Here is a 22,160-nt window from a genome sequence, read left to right as displayed (position 1 = left end):
AGCTCCCTCTCTTGTTGGTTACTGAACCAATTGCTCCATGAAGTAATCATTTATTACATCCAGGAACTTTATGTCTCTAGCAAGTCCTGATGTTAAATTTACCCAGTCAATATTGGGGTAATTGAAATCTGCCATTATTACTGCACTGCCAAATTGGTTTGCTTCCCTGATTTCTCTTAGCATTTCATCATCTGTCTGACCATTTTGTTCAGGTGGACGGTAGTATACTCCTATGATCACATCCAGGAGTCTTAAAGCGATACATGATAGGCTATACCGCTTCTTTCTTTTCTCGAGATCCACAAGGGAGATTATGTAAGCCTTGCTTAGTAGCCGAGAAAATTCTAAGGCATAGCCTTCTCTTATTATCAACAAGACACACTGGGTCAGTAGTTATCTTGGTCCATTAGTCGTAAAACAGAGCTAGAAGGCTTCCAACAGCCTCTGGAGAAAAGAGTGGACCAGCCTCACCTCATTACGTAGGTTTACTCCCTCCTGTTCCATGGCTGCATTATCGCAGGAGGGTCTGAACAAACCAGGAAAGGACTGTGAACGATTGGATCCTGACCTCTGGGAGGATGAGGATTCCTTATCAGGGCAATATATCTCGACTCCCTGAAACATGATCTGGAGGAAAAAAAAAAACTCTTCTTGCCCCCATTGGACTTATCCTCTGGCAACTTATGCCTCAGACTCTCCCAGATGCTTGACCAACTGCTTTCACTGGACCATCCCAAAAAAAGCAGTTTCCCTCAAAGGGGAGACTCCCCAGCTGCAACTTAGACATAACGTCTGCTGACCAATTCCTTAGCCACAATAGTCATCTAGCTGATATTGCTGAGATTTCTCGCTGACATGCGAGGTAAATCATACAGGGCATTTTCAATGTATGCTATGTTTGTTTCCAAGTGCTCCTCCTGTTTGGTGGACTTCAAAAGGTGAGATCGCTGAATGGCTGATTCCCAGACAATGCAGAACCCAGCACAGACAGACATGAGCTAAGATGTTACTGCAAGTCACTGCACAAATGCTCAGCGCTGAAATCTTAAAGATAAACTTTCGACTTTCAGGAGAGCTGCTGACCCCACCACAGGTATAGTGGTTCTCTTATTCACCACCGAAACCAATGCATCTACCTTCAGCAGCTACAGCGCTTCCAGTGCATCCGCTATCATGGGATATAGGTTTGATACAGCCCTTCCTGCAGTATCTTTATCTGTAGCTCCTTGAGAGCATGAGGGCTGAGCGGGAACAGCTCCTCTCTTCTAAACAGTCTAACCACTTTAGGTTTGCCCCGTCCGCTACTGGCACTCCTCAGGTTCAGAGAGCTCACTGGAGCATCACTATCTAGAGGTCCTGCAGACGGATCCCCATCCAAGAGTCCCAATTCCTCTGATGCGCTAAGCAGCTTTCTTACCAGAATGGACCTGTGCCCAGGCACCTTTCTGTGCTTAAGTTCACCTTCCTGAGAATTCCCCACTCTAGCCTTACCTCTCCTAGGACTATGGAAGAGAGTGCTTTCTCCTGGCTGCCTCCTTTGCCAAGAAAGCCTTGAGGAGTAGCAGTATGAAATCCATGGAGAAAGGTTCCGCGTCCTCAAAGCCTTCTTCAGAAAGAACTCTTCCTTTTTTGGAATCTTCTATTATTCAGATGGTGTTAAGAAAAGCAGGGGACAAGGCTGGAGGAGAATCTTCAGTCTCTCGATTTGTTTTGCTCTCCTGCCATTGCTTTCAAAATGGATGCCGTTCCTATGCTGACCGGGAAAGCCCAATCTACCTTAGCCACCGAGTGACACGTCTGTGGGATTCCCCATGCCCGAGCTGCCTTCTCCACTCTGTTCACATCTTCTGCATAGGCTCACCACGGATAGTCGCTAGCGCTGCTTGCCACAGGCCCAGCAGCGCTTCCCCTGGTCCTCGTGCTCAAAGACAAGACATGCTGGCCAACGCACATGACTGCCTCTCTGCTCCCTGAGCCTGCAAACACATGTGCAGTCACCAGCAGCCGATGCATCCCTATTGCTCACTCAAGCCACAGGGCCTAGTCTCCCGAACAGGAAATATGACTGACAAAAACAGCTCCTGAACACCCATGCCTCTCCCAAGCCGCAGGGACTATCCTCCCAACACACTGAGAATCTCGGGATCCGAAGACATGACTAAGGACTGGCCAAAAAAGCGACAACAGCTCTTCCCCCCTCCAAAGGGAAGAAGAAATTTTCCCTTCATCGATGGTCTTCCATTTGCTGTCGAGAGGACTCCGTGGGGAGGAAGGGAACTGGAACACCAGCTTTCAACCTCCACCAACTTCGAGCTGACACATGCAGGGCTACCAAACCCCTGCTCGCTCTACTCCACCGAGGAGATAGACCTTCTCAGGACCTAACACCCCGGGAGCAAATTTGTTTTCTTTATTCTTTTTTCTACCATCTGCTGGAGACAGAGAAATACTGAGGGACTACAGTGTATTAGGGAGGGGCCATTAACTTGAAAAATCTGTGTCATGGGGCAGTTAGGCCCCTGAAGAATTGAACCACTGATTGAGCTTTATAAATATTGAATATATACATTCAGGATTTAAGCCTTTTGGCTTCACTTTTCTGTTAAATTCTCTGTCTTCACTGAAAAAACTAGAACACTGAATTGTGTGTGCCACTTGAGTCTGAGGCCCTCAGGAAACCCTATGTCACATTCCACTGACCTTTTTGAGCCAACACCTGGCAGGACCCTCTCTGCCCTAGGGCTGGAATGTCTGGGAAAGGAAAGGGTACACAGCATGATTTATGAATGAAAAAAAAAAAAAATCAAGAATGAGATAGTCTATATAAACCACCTCACAAAACCAATGCCTTTGTATTGGCCGTAACTGACATGCAATACCAGTGCCGAGTCCCTGGAGTTGCTGACTATTCTATGACAGATTCATGGGACAATCTCAGGGAAATGAGCAGATTTGGTTTTACATTGTACATACACACACACATATATATATATATATATATATATATATATATATATACATACATATATATACACATATATGTATGTGTATGTATATGTATGTATATGTCCCTAAAAGCACAATTCAACCCCTTCAAATGTTGCAGAATGCCGCTGCTCGGTTAATTACTAATACTAGACGGCATGAACATATTACTCCAGCACTCATGTTCCTACATTGGCTACCCGTATCATCTAGAATTACTTTTAAAGTTCTCTCACTCATCCACAAATCAATTCACAACCAAGAGATGCAATGGTTCTCTGATCAGTTCATTGTTCACACCTCCAACAGACCAATTAGAAACATTCACCAAGCGAAATTAACTGTCCATCCACTAAAACACATCAAACATGTGTCCACCAGAGACCGATCATTCTCCATAGCTGGAATAACATGCCGTTGGACCTGCGGCTTGAATCCTGTCAAAACTTTCAAACAAAACCTTAAAACTTGGTTGTTTGAACAAGCTTTCACACTATGAGTCTCGTCTAACCTTCAGCAATACCATATGATTCCTTACCTTCTCCAAGATCTTATACTCGACAATAATATTTACTATCTGCAACTCCACACCCCCACATGGTTTATCAATTCAGGCTATTATATATAATGAAACGTTGGTTTGCCTCAGATAGATTATTTGCTCCTGCAAATACATGGTTATTAATATTCTATTGTTCGATATTTATGCATATTATTTGAAACCCATGTTTTTCTGTAAAGCCTGTTGCTATTGTTTTACTGTTTATTTTATACTGTTACATGTAAAGCCTGTTGCTAAATTAATGTTTCACTGTAAACCGAGGTGATGTATTGCTATACGTACCGCGGTATAGAAGAACCTATAAATAAATAAATATATATATATATATATAAACACACACACACACATATATATATATTCCCTGGGTTTGAATTACAAAATAAAATATGCATAGAAAAAGTATCTCATCTTCTATTACATTTGTATTTTTCCCTTGTTTATAGTGTACTTTATTCTTAAGTGCATTGCAATTTTTATTAGTCAGATTATTAAAAATACTCAATTCACTGGGTCAATAAACATAAAAGTCAGCTAAGTACAATATGAAGATAATTCCCACTTACAAACAGCAAATTAAGAATGAGCCACCTAGCGACCTTAACCACTCCCCGGCCATTACATACAGGCTCAGTAAAGCTTTTCTTCTCTGCTCCATCTACTAGTAGGGATGCAAAACCCAGTCGTCTGGACTGATCTAGGTATGAATAGGAACAAGGCTAGCAAATTCCAAAGCGTAACCATCCTTATTCTCGCTAGGACCTATTGATCTGTAGTGATTTGGGGGGGGGGGGGGGGAAAACGGTCTTCAAATGCAACCCGCCCATCCAAGCAACAGATCCACAACCAGGGATATTGCTAGACTTTTGGTGCCTCCTTGTCTGTTTATATGCGACACCACTGTCAGTGTCCAATAAGACTGACTGAACTGCTCCTTACCAAAGTCAGAAAGGACAGAAAAACTCTAACCAAGGTATGGACCACAAAGCCTCTGTCACAGTCCAGTGACCCTGAGCTATCTGCTCCTGAAAGATGCTGCCACCCCCCTGATAAGACTGGCATCTGATGCCACTATCATCCAATACAGAATTTCTAACTCCACTCCTTTTGATAAATCAGTCATCAAGAGCCACCAGGAGAGGCTGAGCATGGTCTCTTTCTGTAGGGCCTTATAAATTTGGCCTTATAAATCTGTGGGAGAACACAAAAGTAGTTACTGCAATGGTCTTATATAAGCCCCTACCCAAGAAACAAGATCTACTGGAGATGGAATACCGACATGGTTTACTTCTGCACAAGCTCATGTACTGTAAGTAATATCAAACTTTTAGTTCTCTTTCTCCACCTGTTGGCAAGCAGGTATAACCTACTCAGCCAGACTGGTACAGCAGAATGAAGTGACTTTTTTTTTTTTTTTTTACTCAGAACAATGATAGCTTTGAGTATAATCTTATAGCCATATACACAAATCTTAACATTTTCAGCATTAACATCTGACATTCAAGTAAGCAGATTAAACTACTTGTGCAAAAATTCAGGTAGTAATATCAGAGAACTGTGGCAACATTCTCTGAGCCATCTACCAGTTTTGACAGGTTGTCATATCTTTAAAAAAAAAATAAACAAAAAAAAACCACCCCCCAAAAAAAGCAAACACATTGAAAGCTTACGTACCAATGTTCAAAGCATCTCAAAGTAAACATTTTAATCAAAATTTCAAGAGTACAAAATATTGCAATAGAAAATCAAATATTAAAAAAATCATACAAATTACAAACATATTGCAAAAACATGTAAATACACAAAAATCAAATATATAAAAACATCTATTCTAATTCATAGACAGTCCCAACATGTTTTGCTAAATATAGCTTCTTCAGGAAAATGTCAAATTTCATATTCAAGAGGAATACAGTTCAAAGCGCTAAATATAATGCATTCATATATATCTAGCAGCAGGTGAGAAATAATCAGAGAAATCTATATTGCAATTTTGCTACAATCAAAACATAAAATCACTCACAAACCATTAGAAAAAAATAAAAATATAGTACTCACCCTCAACAGCTTATATATAAAAAGTGTGAGAAAACACAGCAAAATGCCATTTTCAAGAGAGCATATGACCCATATTCTCCATCATCTGATCTTGTATATGTCAGCAAAAAGGAGAGGAGATCCAAAAAATTAGAAACACGCCGGGCTATCAATCTTCTCATTTAACCCACAATTTGTTTATATCCTCTTAGGCGTATGTATGAAAAAGTTATATCATCAACTTTCAGAAACCATTATCTTAGGTTGTCTGATGATCCGACTCCAGAGTTAATTTCTTTGATTATGGGATTTGTATCCAATGCCTTACATTTTAGATGGGGTAACTGAGAATGAACTGGCTTTTCTTGTGTAAAAGGCCCCTTGAATTCTGTTATGTTCTTGCAAAAATTCACAAAAATCCGTTAAGTATCCTCCTAGGACACCCATTGTTTCCAGCATCAGATCAGTCCTAAAACCTGATAAAATTCTTACTACCTTTTGTCTCTCAGCGCGTTCCTACATAAGGGACTTCTCCCACTTCATTTGTATATTAAATTATCTTCCTGGATTAAAAAATTTGATATTACTGATTACTTTAAATATTGAATCTTTATATTCAAATATCCCTCAAAGCAGCTACTATTCATGTCATTAAATCCAGCTTGGATCAACGATCAGACCAATGAGTCAGACTTTTTTTTTTTGTTATCATTAGCCATGGGGGCAGACTAGAAATTATTTTTCCTTCAAAGGAGAGTTTTTCCAAAAAATACATGAGACAGTGATAGGGGCCACAATGGCCCCCAAAATCGCCTGTCTTTACAGGTCCCAGTTTGAGGAAAGGAAAATTGGTTCTTACCTGCTAATTTTCATTCCTCGAGTCCCACAAATCAGTGCAAATGAATGGGTTTTTCTCTCTTATCAGCAGATGGAAACAGAGAAGAAAAGATTTATTGTACCAGTGGTACATAAGTGTGCTACCTGCAGTTGCTCAGTATGAACTATACCCAAACTTAGAAATAAAGGAAACAACTAATCTCATCCCTAACCGAGCAGGGCAGAGAGAACCCAAAACTAGAGAACAATGTTACATAAGGAAACTCGAAACATCAAACAAGGCAACCTCTGAGCTATATACACACAGACTTGAACAGTCTTCAGAAAATCAGGGTGGCACTTTGGACTGATCTGTGGGACTTAAGGAACTAAAGTTAGCAGTAAGAACCAACTTTACTTTTCTTATCCAGATCAGTCCAGACAAGTGGGATGAACCCAAGCTTCCCTAAACTTGGCAGGAACCACAATCCCGCTCACCACACATTCGCCAACGTCAGCTGGGTCCAGAGCCCAAACATCCAGCCTAAAACATGCTTGTGTGCAAACACACACCATGTTGCCACCCAGCCCAATCGCCTGCATTCAGACATTCAGCCTAGGATGCAGCCTGCATCTTGCAACTTAGTAGAATAAGCCTGAAGCCCTTTCAGAACTGGAATCCCATTGTATATGTATGCAGAAACGATAAGTTTCTTTTATCCATTGAGAAATGGTAATTTGACACCTTTCCCCCACTTTTTATGACCCCTGAGAAGTACAGATGATCCGTCCTGCAAAACACAATTAGTGGCCTTTAGTAGTATAAGAAGATCCTAAACATATCCAACCGATGTTCCCAGATATATGAAGAACACTCCAAATTCCCAAAAGGCAGCAAATCCACGGCTAGACTCAAATGAAATGCAGGGACCACTTTTGTCAAAACAGAGGGCATTATGCAAAGGGATACCTCAGCCGCCGAAAATCGAAGGAAAGGATCCCTAAACAACAAAGCCTGAAACTCCAAGATACAGAGGCACCTAACAGATCACTACCAAAAAGACCAACCTCAAGTTGAAGCCCTTCAGCAGTGCTATCCTCAAAGGTTCAAAGGGCACTTTAGACAAGGCCTGCACAACCAAGTTAAGGCTCCATGAAAGAAGTACCCCTCTTACTGGGGAACGCAAATGCTTCACTCCTTTGAGGAAACGCACACTGTCCAGACGTGATGTGAGGGACGATTTATGGACTCTCCCCTAAAACCTGTCAATGCCACCACTTGCACCCTAAAAGAACTCAGGGACAGACCTTTTTGAAGGCCATTCTGCCAAAAAAAAAAGATAATTTGAAAAACAGACTTGAAGCAGTGACCCCTGCCTCAAACTTCTGTGAAAAGATGAAATTCATGAACAGAGGCCTGAAGTGGAGCAACCCCCTCCTCCGTGCACCAGGACTCAAACATTTTCCAAACTTACATGTACACCAGGGAAGTGGAGGGTTTCCTAGCTTGAAGCAAAGAGAAGATAACCTCCTCTGAATAACGCTTAGCTTTTAGCCTTCTCCACTCCAAAGCCAGGTTGCAAGACAAAAGTGATCCACCTGCTCCATGAAGACTGGACCTTGATGTGGAAGACCTAGTCTTAAGGGCTCTCATAATTTGAGATTCACCAAGTCCACAAACCATAGACAACCAGGCCAAGGGAACCCTACATTGATGCCTTTCTAGATGTCCAATGATCCTGCTTATCAGTGGTCACAGAGAAAACAGAAAGCAGGATCCCTCGAGGCCATGGCTAGGAAAACACTTTGAAGCCTTCCAACCCTGCCTCCCGTCTTTGACTGAAGTATCGCAAAGCTATGGCATTCAGGCCAGTCATCTACAAGGCCACCTAGGTATTCCCTCCAGAAGGCCTTACCACCACCAACACGTTGCACTCCCTCTCTCCGGGACACAGAGTGTGGCTGCTCCAAAATCCACTGGCACATTCTCCTGCCGGCCATATGAGATACCAACAAGACCTTCATGTGACTGTCCAACAGCCTAAAATCCCAACATCCAACTTCATGTCCCCAGTCTGTTAATATACATCACTGCAGTCACAGTATGCAATCAGACCGACTGCTCTGCATTCAACTAAAGGAAGAATGACCTCTAAAGCTATACTACTCGTCCTTGCTTCCAACAGACTGATGGACCACGAGGCTTCTGAAGCTGACCACAGACCTTGTGCCATCATTTTCTGACATATGGCTCTCCAGCCTCTCAGACCAGTACCCACTGTCACAACGAGCCAATCCAGAAATCCTAACTCTCCTCCCTTAAGACATGCCTGACATCTCAGCCGCCTTCAACACCAATAGCCACAACATCCTCGTAGACCATCTAACTGAAATTGGACTATCCGGCATCGCATTAGTGATTCATATCATACCTCGACAACAGACACTACAAAGTCAAAATCGGCACGAACGAATCCAAACTCACCCAAGGCGTCCCACAAGGTTCCTTCCTCTCCTCAACACTTTTCAATTTATACATGCTCCCGCTATGCAAACTTCTAACCGACAAAGGACTTACCTTCTTCATATATGCCGACGAAGTCCAAATCCTCATATCCATCAATGACTCCATCACCAAATCCCTCCAAATCTGGGACAATCACCTCATCTCCATAAAACAACTCCTAAATCAAATGAAACTTTCGGTATACACCAACAAAACTGAATTACTATTCATAAGCCACAACCCCAATGACTTATTCCCTCTCTCAGCCTCCTCCCAAGTCAAACCCCCACTTACAAAAGAAGTCAAAAACCTAGGTCAACCTAGACAATGAATTGAACCTAAAGAAATTCATAAACTCCACAACGAAAGACTGCTTTTACAAACTCCACGTGCTAAAAAATCTTAGGCCCCCTACTACACCATAACGACTTCAGAACAGTCCTCCAAGCCCTCATCCTATCAAAAATTGACTATTGCAACTCCATAATTTTAGGACTCCGCACTAAAACCCCTCCAGATGCTACGAAACTCCACAGCCAGAATCCTCACCAACACCAGAAGAAATGAGCACATCACCCCCCATACTAAAAAACCTGCACTGGCTCCCTATCAACCTCAGAATACGCTTCAATAGCCTCACCCTTATCCACAAAACACTCTACAACCAAAGCAAACTGGTTCAACTCCTCGTTGCACTTTCAACCCCCTCGAAGATCCACAAGGATCAGCCAATACTGGCACTCTACCAATAACCTCTCCTAAACTCACCCACCTTTCTATTGTCCCGTGAACGTGCCTTTTCCCTAGCCGGACCCACCATCTGGAACACAATGCCCCCTGACTTAAGACTTGAACCCAATACACAAAATTAGAAAAAAAAAACAAAAAAAAACTTAAAACCTGGCTCTTTAAGAAAGCCTACCCAAAAGCCTTCCCCCCCAACTGACACCCTAACCCCCTCCCATAAGCTAGTAATCCCCTAAATCTGATCTAGTACTACAACACACCGAGCTCCCCAGTTACAGTTATTATAGTTACTCGTTCCTTTTGCTTTTGCTCTCTTTTGTTCCCCCACACTTGTTCCCCTCCCCACCCTCTTAATTGTCCCAGTTGTTAAGAGACAGTTACTCTTCTTGTTAATATGTAATTTCCCTTCACTTTTCAACTGTTCTCTGTAAACCGATGTGATGTGCAAATGAATGTCTGTATATAAAAACGTTAAAAAAAAACAAACAAAAAACAAATATTGACCCTGAAAAAGCCTCCAGAAAAGATCTGATCTGGCTTTTCCCGAAAAGGGCAACCTGATTCCGAAAACCACTGACTGAGGACTACAGCATGACAGAAAATGCTCTCTGGAATGGTATCAAGTGAACCAATGCCCAAGGAACCAGGTCTAGCACAGAGTCCCTGGAACCCAATACCTAAAGATAATCCCAGACTCAGACTACTTAGACGCAACAAGAGAGACAGATGTCTCAGCAATATCAGTATCCTGTGCGATGTGAGAAATACCCAGGCAACAGTTGCCAAACACACCCCTAACCATTGCCAAGCCTGTGATGGAAGCAGTTTGTTCACTGCAAGGTTTATGACCCCTCCCAGACTGTCCAACTTCTACAACCCACCATGGACCTTCTGCTGATGAACATCCCAGAACATTGCTCAAACAAGTCAATCATCCAACTGGAATGCATTAGAACACCTTTTCCACGCTGCTACTACACCCATCACCTTATAAGAAAGGTAAGTTGCCAGCCCCAAAGGGAAGCACTCGCCACTGAAAACGCTGATCCAACATTGCAACCCGGAGAAACTTTAATGCTACTTTCGAAATGAGATGTGACGATACGTCTGCAAAAGATCCCAGGATGCCATAAAACTCTCCCTTCCAGCCCACAGCAATGACTGAACACAGGGATCCCCTGTTAAAGTAAGGTACTTGCAGGGTCTGAAAATAATGGAGATCTCCTGAGGTTTCTCTCTTCCCCAGGAACTAGTAGCACCACATCAAGAAACACTACTCCAGCACAGACTGCACTGACAGCATCTACAGCCTTGCCACACACAGGGACACTCTAGAGACCTCACCCACTGGCCAAGCAAATTCCAAGGCGTAGGCGTCCCTTATAATGGACAGATCCCATCAAACCGCTGTAAAAAACTGTTCCATACCTCATGAAAGAAGGCTATCTGATCTATGTGCACAATCAGGAGGTAGACCAAGGGATCTTTATCTGGAAATATTACAAGCCTCCAAAGAGAATATGGAAGTCTCCTGAACCAACACCTAACCTCACATGTGAGGCTTTACAGCTCTCCAGTAAGGGCTGGGATCTACTTGAACACTGCTGTTGAAAGGAGATCTACCCAAGCCGAATACACTGGATCTACCCAAATTTCCACCCTCTAGGGAAGAAACTCTGGCCCCCTTTGGGCCTAGCTACTGGCAACAGATGGACCTCTGACACCAAAGACTCCACGCACTTGCACAACTCCTCTAAAAAATCAAATATCCTACCTAAGGGATGATGCTCTAGTGCGAGTTGGAATATTCAATGGCTGTCCTATTGCACAGCCAGAGAAAACCTTCTAGCCGTCCGCTTAGCTGGAACCCCTACTTCACGATCCAAAAATCTTTCAAGGTTGCCCAAAAACCAGAATTGTAAGGTTAATAACCATCATGAAGAATAAAATAACCACTCTTGGCACCCTAACAGTGCCAAGATCCCTCCTGGAAGGGCACAGAGTTCCATTATAGCTGTGCCCATCATAGCCAGGCCACATAGACCTCCCAAGAGAATGTGGCTTCAGGAATTCTCCTCCTTCTAGGGGTAAACTAAGCCAAATCATCAATCCTTGGCATCCCCCCAAGGAGCAGTGTGCCAGACTATTCCACCCACAAAACCATGGGCTCCAATCCAGCCCAGCCCCCTCGGGTGCAACTCCCATCTCTTAGGTCTTGGAGAGAGATGAGGACCACCTGAGGGAACAACCTGTGAAACAGGATCATCTGACTTTTTTTTTGCTCCAACCTCCAGTTCCAGGCAAATACTCCTGTAGTACATTCACATGCTATGTTATGCTGGATGCCTATTCCAACTTGCAAGGGAGTTACCGCTGGAGAATGGGGGGCTTGCGGATGCCCTAGGAGGGTCTTGTCAGTAGGAACACTTTGACCAACATTCTCTTCTTGCCAAGAAGGCCTTGCGCAGGAAAAAAATTAAAGCCCATCAGGGGGTGGGGGGAATGCCCAACTTCAGTATTTGCATAAAAGCAACCTGGAGCGCCTCATAATCACATCGGGAAAAAATCTGAGCCTCCATGTATAGGAGAAGATGGAGGGAGAATCAGATCACCATGTCCCCTGCAATCCCCGGCAACGTGGGGCAGGAAAATAAAATGGCCATGGCTATGGTTCCTGCGCTGCCAAAATCTCCAGCATTGTCTATCTCAGTGCGTCCATTTGTCTGAACTGATCTGGCATACGATAAGGAACATTACATTTAACTCACCGTATTTATTCTGAGATGATTATATGGCTTTGTTATATTAATGTTTTTCTTGTTTGGCAGGGTTCTCAGGAAGATTTTGATGCCTTTTCGAATATTTGAATGGTTGCATTTCTCATTTGTAGTTTTTTTTGCAATGTAAGATCTAATAAAGGTGTCTTTTCTTGATATGCAGGTCCATTTGAATGATTTTTTTTCCTAGTTTTGTTCACTACTAGCAGCAGATCATAGAATTCCCCTTTGTTGGTATGTTTCCTACTTTAGCTTAATCAGGTTACGGGTATGATGGAGATAAAAGTTGATGTGAAAATGGGTAGAGCAATATCTAAATCCCTTCATGATTGGATGCAGACTGCCAGCGAGAGCATGAAATGCAGACCGGCGATTCTGTCTAATCAAGAAGCTGCCTTCTCACTACTAGTTTCTTCTGCCGCTTGACTGACCTGCAAAAGCATCAAAAAACTGGTCTCCACACCAGCGCTTTCACTTAACTCCTGCCCTGAGGCGCTAAAAACATGCATTACAAAACCCATACTAACCCAATCTCCCTGCATTCCTCTTGAATATGAATGTTGACATTTTCCCCTGAAGAAGCTATAATTAGCAAAACATGTTGGGACTCTCAATAACTGTGGAATGATGGGGATGCTCTATGTTTAGAATAGATGCTTTGATGGATTTAATTTTTGTATATTTACATGTTTTTGTAATATGTTGTATGTTTATTTGTAATTGTATATGGGGTTGTGTATGTGATTTTTGTACATGTGATTTTTATATTGCAAAATTTTCTACTTTGATTAAAAAATTTGATATTATAATAACTGATATTTTAATACTATTATATATTCAATGGCCATTTAGACAAATGAAAGCTTATGTACTGCAAGACCTCAGGCCTCCTATTTAACAACTAAAAAAAAAAATCCAAATACAACACTAAGATTTATCTTTTTAGTTTTTAAATTATATGGGGTTTAAATTCAAATGACTTACTATTTTAGAGGACAACTTGCTACTCAGAGGCACACAAATCATTGAAGAACTAAAAAAAATCAACTATAAAAAAAAACAAACTTAATATATACCTTAGTAATACCTACTCAATTAACAGATTTACAACAGCATCATATTCATACTTAAACATACTAGGGACTTCTGTAATGGCCTCTGAACCGTCTATCTCTGCTTCTTGAACGGCTACGCCTTCGTTCTTTGCTACGGCTGCGTTTCCTTTCACGACTTCTGCTCTTCTTCCTTTCCCGATCTCTACTGCGCTTGCGTTCTTTGCTTCGGCTTCTCTTTCTCTCATGACTCCGACTCCTACTTTTGCTCTTTTTTCTCCTTAAGAAAATAAATAAATAAATTAGCAATATGCTAAATATTGAATTCATATAGTAACAACATTATTGACTCAAAAAAAAAACCCTACACATTATAAGCACAGCATTGAAAACAGATAAGTTGCTGGATACATTGAAAGTACTTTTGCCTAAAATCTTTTCTTTCTTTAGTTAGTCCTTCAGAACAACCCCACAAGGTCTTCCAATACTGCAAGAAATTATAGAGAATATGGAACAATAATACTTAACTTAAAACCCAAAGTCACTATTAAGAGTCACAGCAAAGGTTCTGTATCAAAAGTATTAATCAAGAAAACCAAGCATCAAGATCAGATGAACTTCTTATTTATTTACAGGATTTTATTAGTCTCTCTCTCACAGATTCTATCCGATGCGGAATACAAGATAAAAAATTTAAAAATACATACTTTACATAATAAAAATACTTAAAATTGTATAAAACCATCTACAGATACATTTCTACAAACCACTGTTCAGAGCTCTTAAAAGACTACTCAACATAAACCTCTTGAAATAGCCTTTTTTTTCTTACAACCTTCCGGAACTTCATTATATCAGATTCTTTCCATTAACACCTCAGGAAGATTACTCCACAGTGTGGCCCTCAATACCGAAAATGCCTATTTCCTAGAGCTTACTAAGCGACAATGTCTATTAGAAGGAACAATCAAGAGCTTTTGCTCACTTGATCACAACCCATCAACAAGCACCTTCTTGCAACCCGCTCCCCTATATCCCATTAGCACCTCTTAACTCCTCTTGTGAAAAATGTTTCCTATTCCCTATCTCATCCCTGTATATCTCTCCTTCCATGATCGCCTTAAGCAATGTACGTGTCTATCGCTAAATGTATGAAATGAGCACTTCGAATTACTGTAATTGGCTACTTATATTTGTGTCTTCACTTAGAGCGACGGTATATAAAATGGCTAAATTAATTAGGCTTTAAAAACCAACTTAATACATTTAAATTTAGCTCTTTGAACAATAAGTAACCAATGCAATTTTAATAAAATTGGTGTAATATGGCTCCTCACGGAAACTCCCTTGATCAAACTAGCAGCAGAGTTCTGAATCATTTGCAAAACTGACTTTTTTTTTGGCAATCCATTATAGATTAATCACAATAATCTAACACTAATAGAATTTTCTACCAAATTCATCTTTTGCCAAAACAAAATACAAATGGTGAACCACCCACAATTTAAAATAAGCACTTCTCATAACTTTTATCATCTGCGGCTTAAAAGAATCCCCAGGTTCTTTAATTCTGTTTGTAGAGGAACCACCTTTCCATCAATAACCATAGGCACTTCAATTGGAATAGTGCATCTTATCCAAAGCATTTCAATCTTAGTCATATTTAATATCAACTTATCTCTCATCCAATCCTCTACTTTATGCTAAATATCGACTATCTGTTCACTTATATTTGCTGAAACATTAGTCACTGGGAATATAAGCTGAGTATCATCAGCATAAAATTTAAATTTTATTCCCAAAGATCACAGAAGATAAGCTAATGGTATCAAATACATAGTAAACAATGGGGCTGATAAAGCTGACCCTTGGGGTAGCCCTATCTTCAAACTTTTCCTTCGAGGTTCCAGAATTCCATTTTACACGAAAAGTACGCCCACTAAGATAAGATCTTAACAACTGACCACGTATCCCAAACAAATACAAACTCTATTAAAATCCGATGTGAGCGTGTCAAATGCTGCTGCTAAATCTAAACATACCACAATTACAGAATGACCTTTATCCAATTCTACCAATAAAGAATCAATTACTGACATCAATAATGTTTCAGTGCCATGACACGCTCTAAATTCACATTGATCTGGATCCAAAATCTGTTAGTTGATTCAATACACATTTTTCTACCACCTTAGATAGGAAAATTTGAAATATGCCTATAATTCTGGGCATTATCACACAAATTTTCCTTTTTCAATATAGGCCTCACTTGAGCAACTTTTAAATCTTCAAGTAATAACCCAATTCTCAAAGAAGAATTAACAATATCAACCAACACTTTCCCAAATAACTCCTTCAAAATGAAGTAATCAGAATGGACATGGATCCAAAGGACAACTTTTGGCACAAATAGAACTAAATTACTTCTATCATTTCTTCAGTAGATACTGGCGAGAAGGTAGACCAGGTCGAACCACCATTCCCAATCTCCTCAAACACAAGATTTTCCTCATCTCCCCAGATATCTATTTTCAAATTAGCTGTACTATATAGATGAGTAATTTTATCTACAAAATACTGTCCTAAAACATCAGCATTAATCACTTCCAAACACTGCACTGTATTCTTATGCTCCACTAACCTCTTAACCTGAAACAATTCAAGCAGTCTGTTCAATGAATTATTCAAGGTCTCTGAAATATACTTCCTCTTTTCCTGCTCACAACATACCCTATATACTCACATTTTTAAATTTCAATTGTTCTTCATTTTCATCCATTCTATTCTTATGCCACTGGCATTCAGCCTGCCGAGCTCTGTTTTTAGCCATAAGACAGATGTTGTTAAACCAAAATGCATACTGCTTCTTGACTGATGGCCTTACAATATTGGAACCTCCCAATTCCTCTATAATTAATTTTATTTGATTATATACTTTTGCCTTCTCTTTTAAATCCAACTCCATTCTCATCTTCTTATCCAACTCCCAACGCTCCCACAGCTCTTTAAAAACCAGGCCACAAGAACCCAGCAAGTACTCAAACACCAAGATCATCCCATGCTACTGATGCCAGTAATAGCAGAAGCCATTCCCCAAGTCAACTTCATTAATAGCAGTTAATGGACTTCTCCTCCAAGACCTTATCCAAACCTTTTTTGAACCCATCTAAACTAACTACACTAACCACATCCTCTGGCAACAAATTCCAGAGCTTTATTGTGCGTTGAGTGAAAAAGAATTTTCGCCGATAAGTCTTAATGTGCTACTTGCTAACTTCATGGAGTGCCCCCTAGTCCTTCTATTATCCGAAAGTGTAAATAACCGATTCACATCTACTCATTCAAGACCTCTCATGATTTTAAAGACCTCCTTCATATCCCCCCCCTCAGCAGTCTCTTCTCCAAGCTGAACAGCCCTAACCTCTTCAGTCTTTCCTCATAGGGGAGTTGTTCCATCCCCTTTATCATTTTGGTTGTCCTTCTCTATACCTTCTCTATCGCAACTATATCTTTTTTGAGATGCGGCGACCAGAATTGTACACAGTATTCAAGGTGCGGTCTCACCATGGAGTGATACAGAGGCATTATGACATTTTCCATTTTATTAACTATTCCCTTCCTAATAATTCCTAACATTGTTTGCTTTTTTGATTGCTGTAGCACACTGAGCCATTTTAAAGTATTATCCACTATGATGCCTAGATCTTTTTCCTAGGTGGTAACTCCTAATATGGAACCTAACATCGTGTAACTACAGCAAGGGTTATTTTTCCCTATATGCAACACCTTGCACTTGTCCACATTAAATTTCATCTGCCTTTTGGATGCCCAATCTTTGTCTTTTTTCAATGCATCTATATTCAAGACAAATCTCAACTGTCTCACCAGTTTCAAATTCACATGAGCCTTCCTAAAAGTCAGTGTAATGTGTCTTTTCATGGATAGCCTTGAATCCAATCTAACTTCCAGAGACTGAACTTCCTCTGAAGGAGTTAAACAACCAGTAATTGACAGTGCTAGCCAAGGTATTTCCAAACTAATCTACACCCACTGTTTTTTATAAGTTTAAAATCAATCCATTTTTTTTCAATCACACACCTACCTCTCAAACACACATCTGATTAATAGTCTCCACTGAGTTTCTCGCCAGAGGAACTATAACTGTATGTCATCCACATAAATACATGAGGAAAAGTCAAAAGATTGAATAAGCCTACCCAATGGCCTTAAAAAATATATTAAAAAGAAGCAGGGACAAGGACCTTGCTTCAGAATCAAATACATGAGAGTATGAGCAACATGTCCTGAACAGACAGACATAGGCCTACTTTGCAGGGAAAGACCTGCGGGAGCAGGGAAAAAAAAAAAAGTCCATTCAATCTGCCAAGTTATTCCTGTCTAACTGCAAGGAAGTCCCAGCTACTAGCCACAAGGCATGACCACTTACTTGTATAATATTACTTCTTATCCAAGCTAGTTTATTTTACTCATTGGTTTCCTACCACTCTAGATAGATAAGCATACAAGAACATATACTAAATCCAAAACCCTGCCCATTAACCTAACCCCCTTATCTTAGCCATAAATTTTGAAATAATCTAAAACTACCACCAAACCAGTGTTGCTACCACCTGCCATATAGTCTCCTATATTCCCTTGAACTTACTAGACAGTACTCAAGTCACCAACCAACTTGTGGACATAGATACAGTTGGATTTCTAGGGAGCTACGGCCTGCTGACACTAACCAGGCTATTCCATGGCCTACAGTATCACCAGGTCATGCTTTCTTTCAGAAATAATCAGACCATCCACTCTGCTTTATTCTATCTTTGGCTTAATGCCATAAACCCCAGTTTACCTCCATGAAAACAAGGATACTGTTGTCTTTACCCTATGCCGATCCTAAAGCATTCTATTCTCTAAACAAGGTATACTTCTTTGTGCCCAAGATATATATTTGGAAGTATTTAAATGTCTTTCATATTCTCCTCCCCAACCCCCATTTCTCCTTTCCTTTAGGCAGAGGTTCCCAAATATATCCTGGGAGACCCCTAAGCCAGTCAGGTTTTCAGAATATCCACAATGAATATGAATGAGAGAAAATTTGCAGATCATGGAGACAATGCATGCTAATCTATCTCATGCATATTTGTTGTGGATATCCTGAAAATCTGACTGGCTGGAGGGTCCTCCAGGACAGGTTTGGGAATCACTGCTCTAGGATGTACAAATTATGAGCCTGATAGCAGCACGGGAGCAGAGTTCTCTGGCTAATAACTTGTCTGAGATATTCAACATAGTGCTGCTGGTTAGCAGCTTCAACGAATACAACCAGATGAAATCCTAGTTAGCAGGATAAACTTATCCAACCAATTTTAGGCCTACTCTCTAGCACAATCAGACAACTTATACGGCTAGCTTAACTCCATCCTGGAACACTCCTTAAGTTGGCTGAAGGCTTGAGGAAATACAATGCAGCCCCCCTCCCTCCCACTCTAGCTGTTGCCTTAACACTGTTTAACTACCTTGAGGTCAAGTTGGTCTCAGAAAAGCCAGCTGGTTGCACTAAGGGACTCAAACACTCCTGCCAGGGACAGACCCAATCACCAACCCATCATCCAGGCAGGGGGACATACAGGACTCCCTGCTGGCAAAGCTGTGCAGTTAGGAATGCGAGAAGTTTTGTGAATGCTCTTGGGGCTGTTGAAAGGCCGAGTGGGAGCACTTTATACTGGTAGTGCACATCCTTTTATTTAAAATATCTTTATCGCTAGATTAATTACCTTTGTTAGCTGTTTTCGGGGTGGAGTGGAGGGTGCTATATACGGTGACAGAGCAATGTGGAATGTGATTTTGATATTTGCAAGTATCATATATGGTATTTGAAACTGTACACATGTATTTTCTGGTTTGCCATGTTATGTTAAACATATGCTGTTCTCTTGCTTGATAAGATTTTTCATAAAATACCTTTATTCTGCTATTTACAATGAGAATTGTTCAGTGCAGATTGCATGGAGATAAATACACAAACATTTCAAATGACAAACCTGAGGAATTTTTGATGAGCCAGATAAATGGGATGTGCATTTTCAGATCCAGAATGCACATCAAATCCCTCAGCAGACCGAATGACAAAATATAGAGATAATTCATCTCAACACTCTCTAGGACCAATTTGTTCAGCTGTCTCAAATTCAGACTAGTCCTCAATTCCCCTGACTTCTTGAGAAATAAAATGTATTGGAGTAGAACTGCTGGCCAGAACCCTCAGAAAGCTCGGATTGCTTTCTGCTAAAGGAGAGGAAACTTATAACTGTAGATGAGCAGATAGAAGAATCAGACTAACACGATTGGGATACAGGAGGGCAAGAAAAGCCCAAGCAGTATCCTCAATGCCAAAATTTTCAGGGCCCATCCATCCTTGGTGATTGCAGTTCCATTAGGAAATAATTGAACCCTTCCCCTCCCCCAGGAGGCAAGAGATAAAGCCCAAGGCTTTCAAAACATGATCCTAGGCTTAGGCTGCAAGTCCTGCTGGGCCTTTGGCTGATGCTTCTCCCTCTGACGACCTCCAACAGGAAACTGGCGGCAGCATAGGAGGAGCACAATGACATTGAAAAGGATGGAATAGGTGTTTCTGGAAATATGACTGTTTGGTAGACATACTGACATCTGGAAGAGACTGATTGATCCCTTACCGCATCAGTGTGGACGGATGCGCCTTAAATCACAGCCAAGCCACCTGCACTTTTTCCCCTAAATAAGTTCTGCCCTGTGCAGGGCATATCTGCCAAATGGTTGTGCATGAGTCTTCAAGGAGGCCACACTCCTTCAATCACATGAGCCCCTTGGCACCAACAGATTATAGATGAGTTACTGGCTGCAGTGTTGAAGGTCTCATAAGTGGGGCATACGAGATGCTTTTCGAATTCTCCTGCATTTTCCACAGCACATCAAAATTTGCATGACCTGGGTCTGACGACAGAATTAAAGGACCCAACTTTTAAACACCTTTATGAAGACACTGCGCCATGAACTGATGTACCACAAATTCAAGCACAGAACACTGGGAACACCCTTATGGAGATACTGCATCATGAACAACTGGTGTGCCACAATTTGAACACCAAGCATGGAACACAGGAAAAACCGGTGTTCCTGTGTTCTTCTGGAGAGAATACCTTGGAATCTTTTTCAGGAGGTGCAATACCATCGTCTGGTGTGCAGTTAGCCCTCTTCAACACTATGGATCAGGACAAACATGGAGTCCACCAGAAGTTGAAGAAACTGCAATAAGCCAGAAACATCCATTCTTGAATCCTGCACTTCTCACATTGATGGACAAAGTCTTCGCTAACTTATCCAGAAAGCAAGAGTAGCTGAGGTCTTCCAGAGATGTATGCAGAGGTAAGTCAGGTTGGAGATCTGAATGAATCACCATGAAATCCTCCTCACCACGACCCCAAAGACAAGGAAGGAGACTTTGGCGGGGACCTCTGCTGATATAAGGTGAAAACAAAAAACAGAAACTTAGAATGAGCTGAACCATCCTTCTTCCTCTTTTGATCCATGAAGGAAATGCTCTTGGGGAGGTGAATCCACCACCCCAGGATAAAGAGACACTCCTATGGCCAGCTGATCCTGACGCTAGTAATAACTCTGGCTGCCTCCGTGAGGTCCCACGGTGAGGGAAAAGCTCCTTCATCCTGGACAGGAGATGCTTCAACTTCTCTCTCTGGTCCTTAAGGGTTGAGAATACAAAGAAATTCTTCAATAACTGACAGTTGGACTCCCACTGTTGTGGAACTCTTTACACTCATACAGGCTCATCCTTACTGAGGGCCATCCAATGCCAACTGCAGGAATGGATATCTGCGCCAACAGTCGCCTTTTATCTCAAAACTTTACCATCCATAAAAGCATGCCAAAGCATTCCATTTCAATGAGATCGAAGGTGCCTCTGTTCCCTGTGCAGAGGGGGCAGATTGGTCTTGGAATGAGAGCTCCATGTGAATGAGACAGAATGTACCCTGGTCAGCATCTGATCTGGAGAGAATACTTGGCTCAATGCCATGGGGGCGGGGGGGGATCTTCCATGCCATAAAAGATAACTACATACAAACAATGGCTTCCGTCAATGGTGTGGCATTTAATCCACTGCTATATATATCCGATTAGTGATCCTTCTTCAGTTCTTTATTCAATGAATATTAAACAGAATGTGGCTCCTCCATCAAGCCAGTGTTTCCTAATAGTACACCTATCCAGTCAGGTTTTCAGGATTGCCCCAATGAATATGCATTAGATAGAATTGCATACACTAGGTCCGATATATGCAAATCTACCTCACATATATTCATTACCGATATCCTGACTAGTTAAGTGTGCCTCCAAGAGAAGATTGGGAAACACTGTATTAACCATACTATCTGATGATCACTGGTGACCATCTACCTAGACACTGGAAACCCCATGTCCATTTGTAAGCACTAGGTCCAGTAATCGCCTCCTTGCCCATTGGCTCCATGACCATTTGTCTGAGCAGAGCCTCTTGAAAGGAAGCAAAGATCGCCCTACTTCTTTCTGATTCTGCAGATTGCATGGTCTAATACATATCCAGCACCACCTTTGTGACAATGTTATTTATGTCTTATTGGATCTTCTGACTCTCTGTG

The 22,160-nt window shown here is 41.3% G+C and overlaps 1 protein-coding gene across 13 annotated transcripts in view; it reads right to left on the bottom strand.

Moving 5' to 3' along the window:
• RBM39 (RNA binding motif protein 39) overlaps positions 1–22,160 on the bottom strand; it is a 267,063-nt gene that overhangs the window by 221,900 nt on the left and 23,003 nt on the right. For 7 of the 13 annotated variants that reach the window (XR_003858117.1, XM_029611509.1, XM_029611516.1 and 4 more), the window contains one exon: positions 13,565–13,759. Coding sequence is in view for 8 of the 13 variants with exons in the window: in XM_029611509.1 (XP_029467369.1) it covers positions 13,565–13,759 (195 nt within the window). In the remaining 5 variants the exon portion in view is untranslated. The remainder of the gene's footprint in view (positions 1–13,564; positions 13,760–22,160) is intronic. The other 6 variants (XM_029611511.1, XM_029611510.1, XM_029611513.1 and 3 more) reach the window with 1 other exon arrangement.

The sequence above is a fragment of the Rhinatrema bivittatum genome, chromosome 8 (genome assembly GCF_901001135.1).
Source record: "Rhinatrema bivittatum chromosome 8, aRhiBiv1.1, whole genome shotgun sequence".
Lineage (NCBI taxonomy): Eukaryota > Metazoa > Chordata > Amphibia > Gymnophiona > Rhinatrematidae > Rhinatrema > Rhinatrema bivittatum.
Note: the sequence above shows the minus strand (reverse complement) of the source record. Positions and strands in the feature narration are given on the sequence as shown.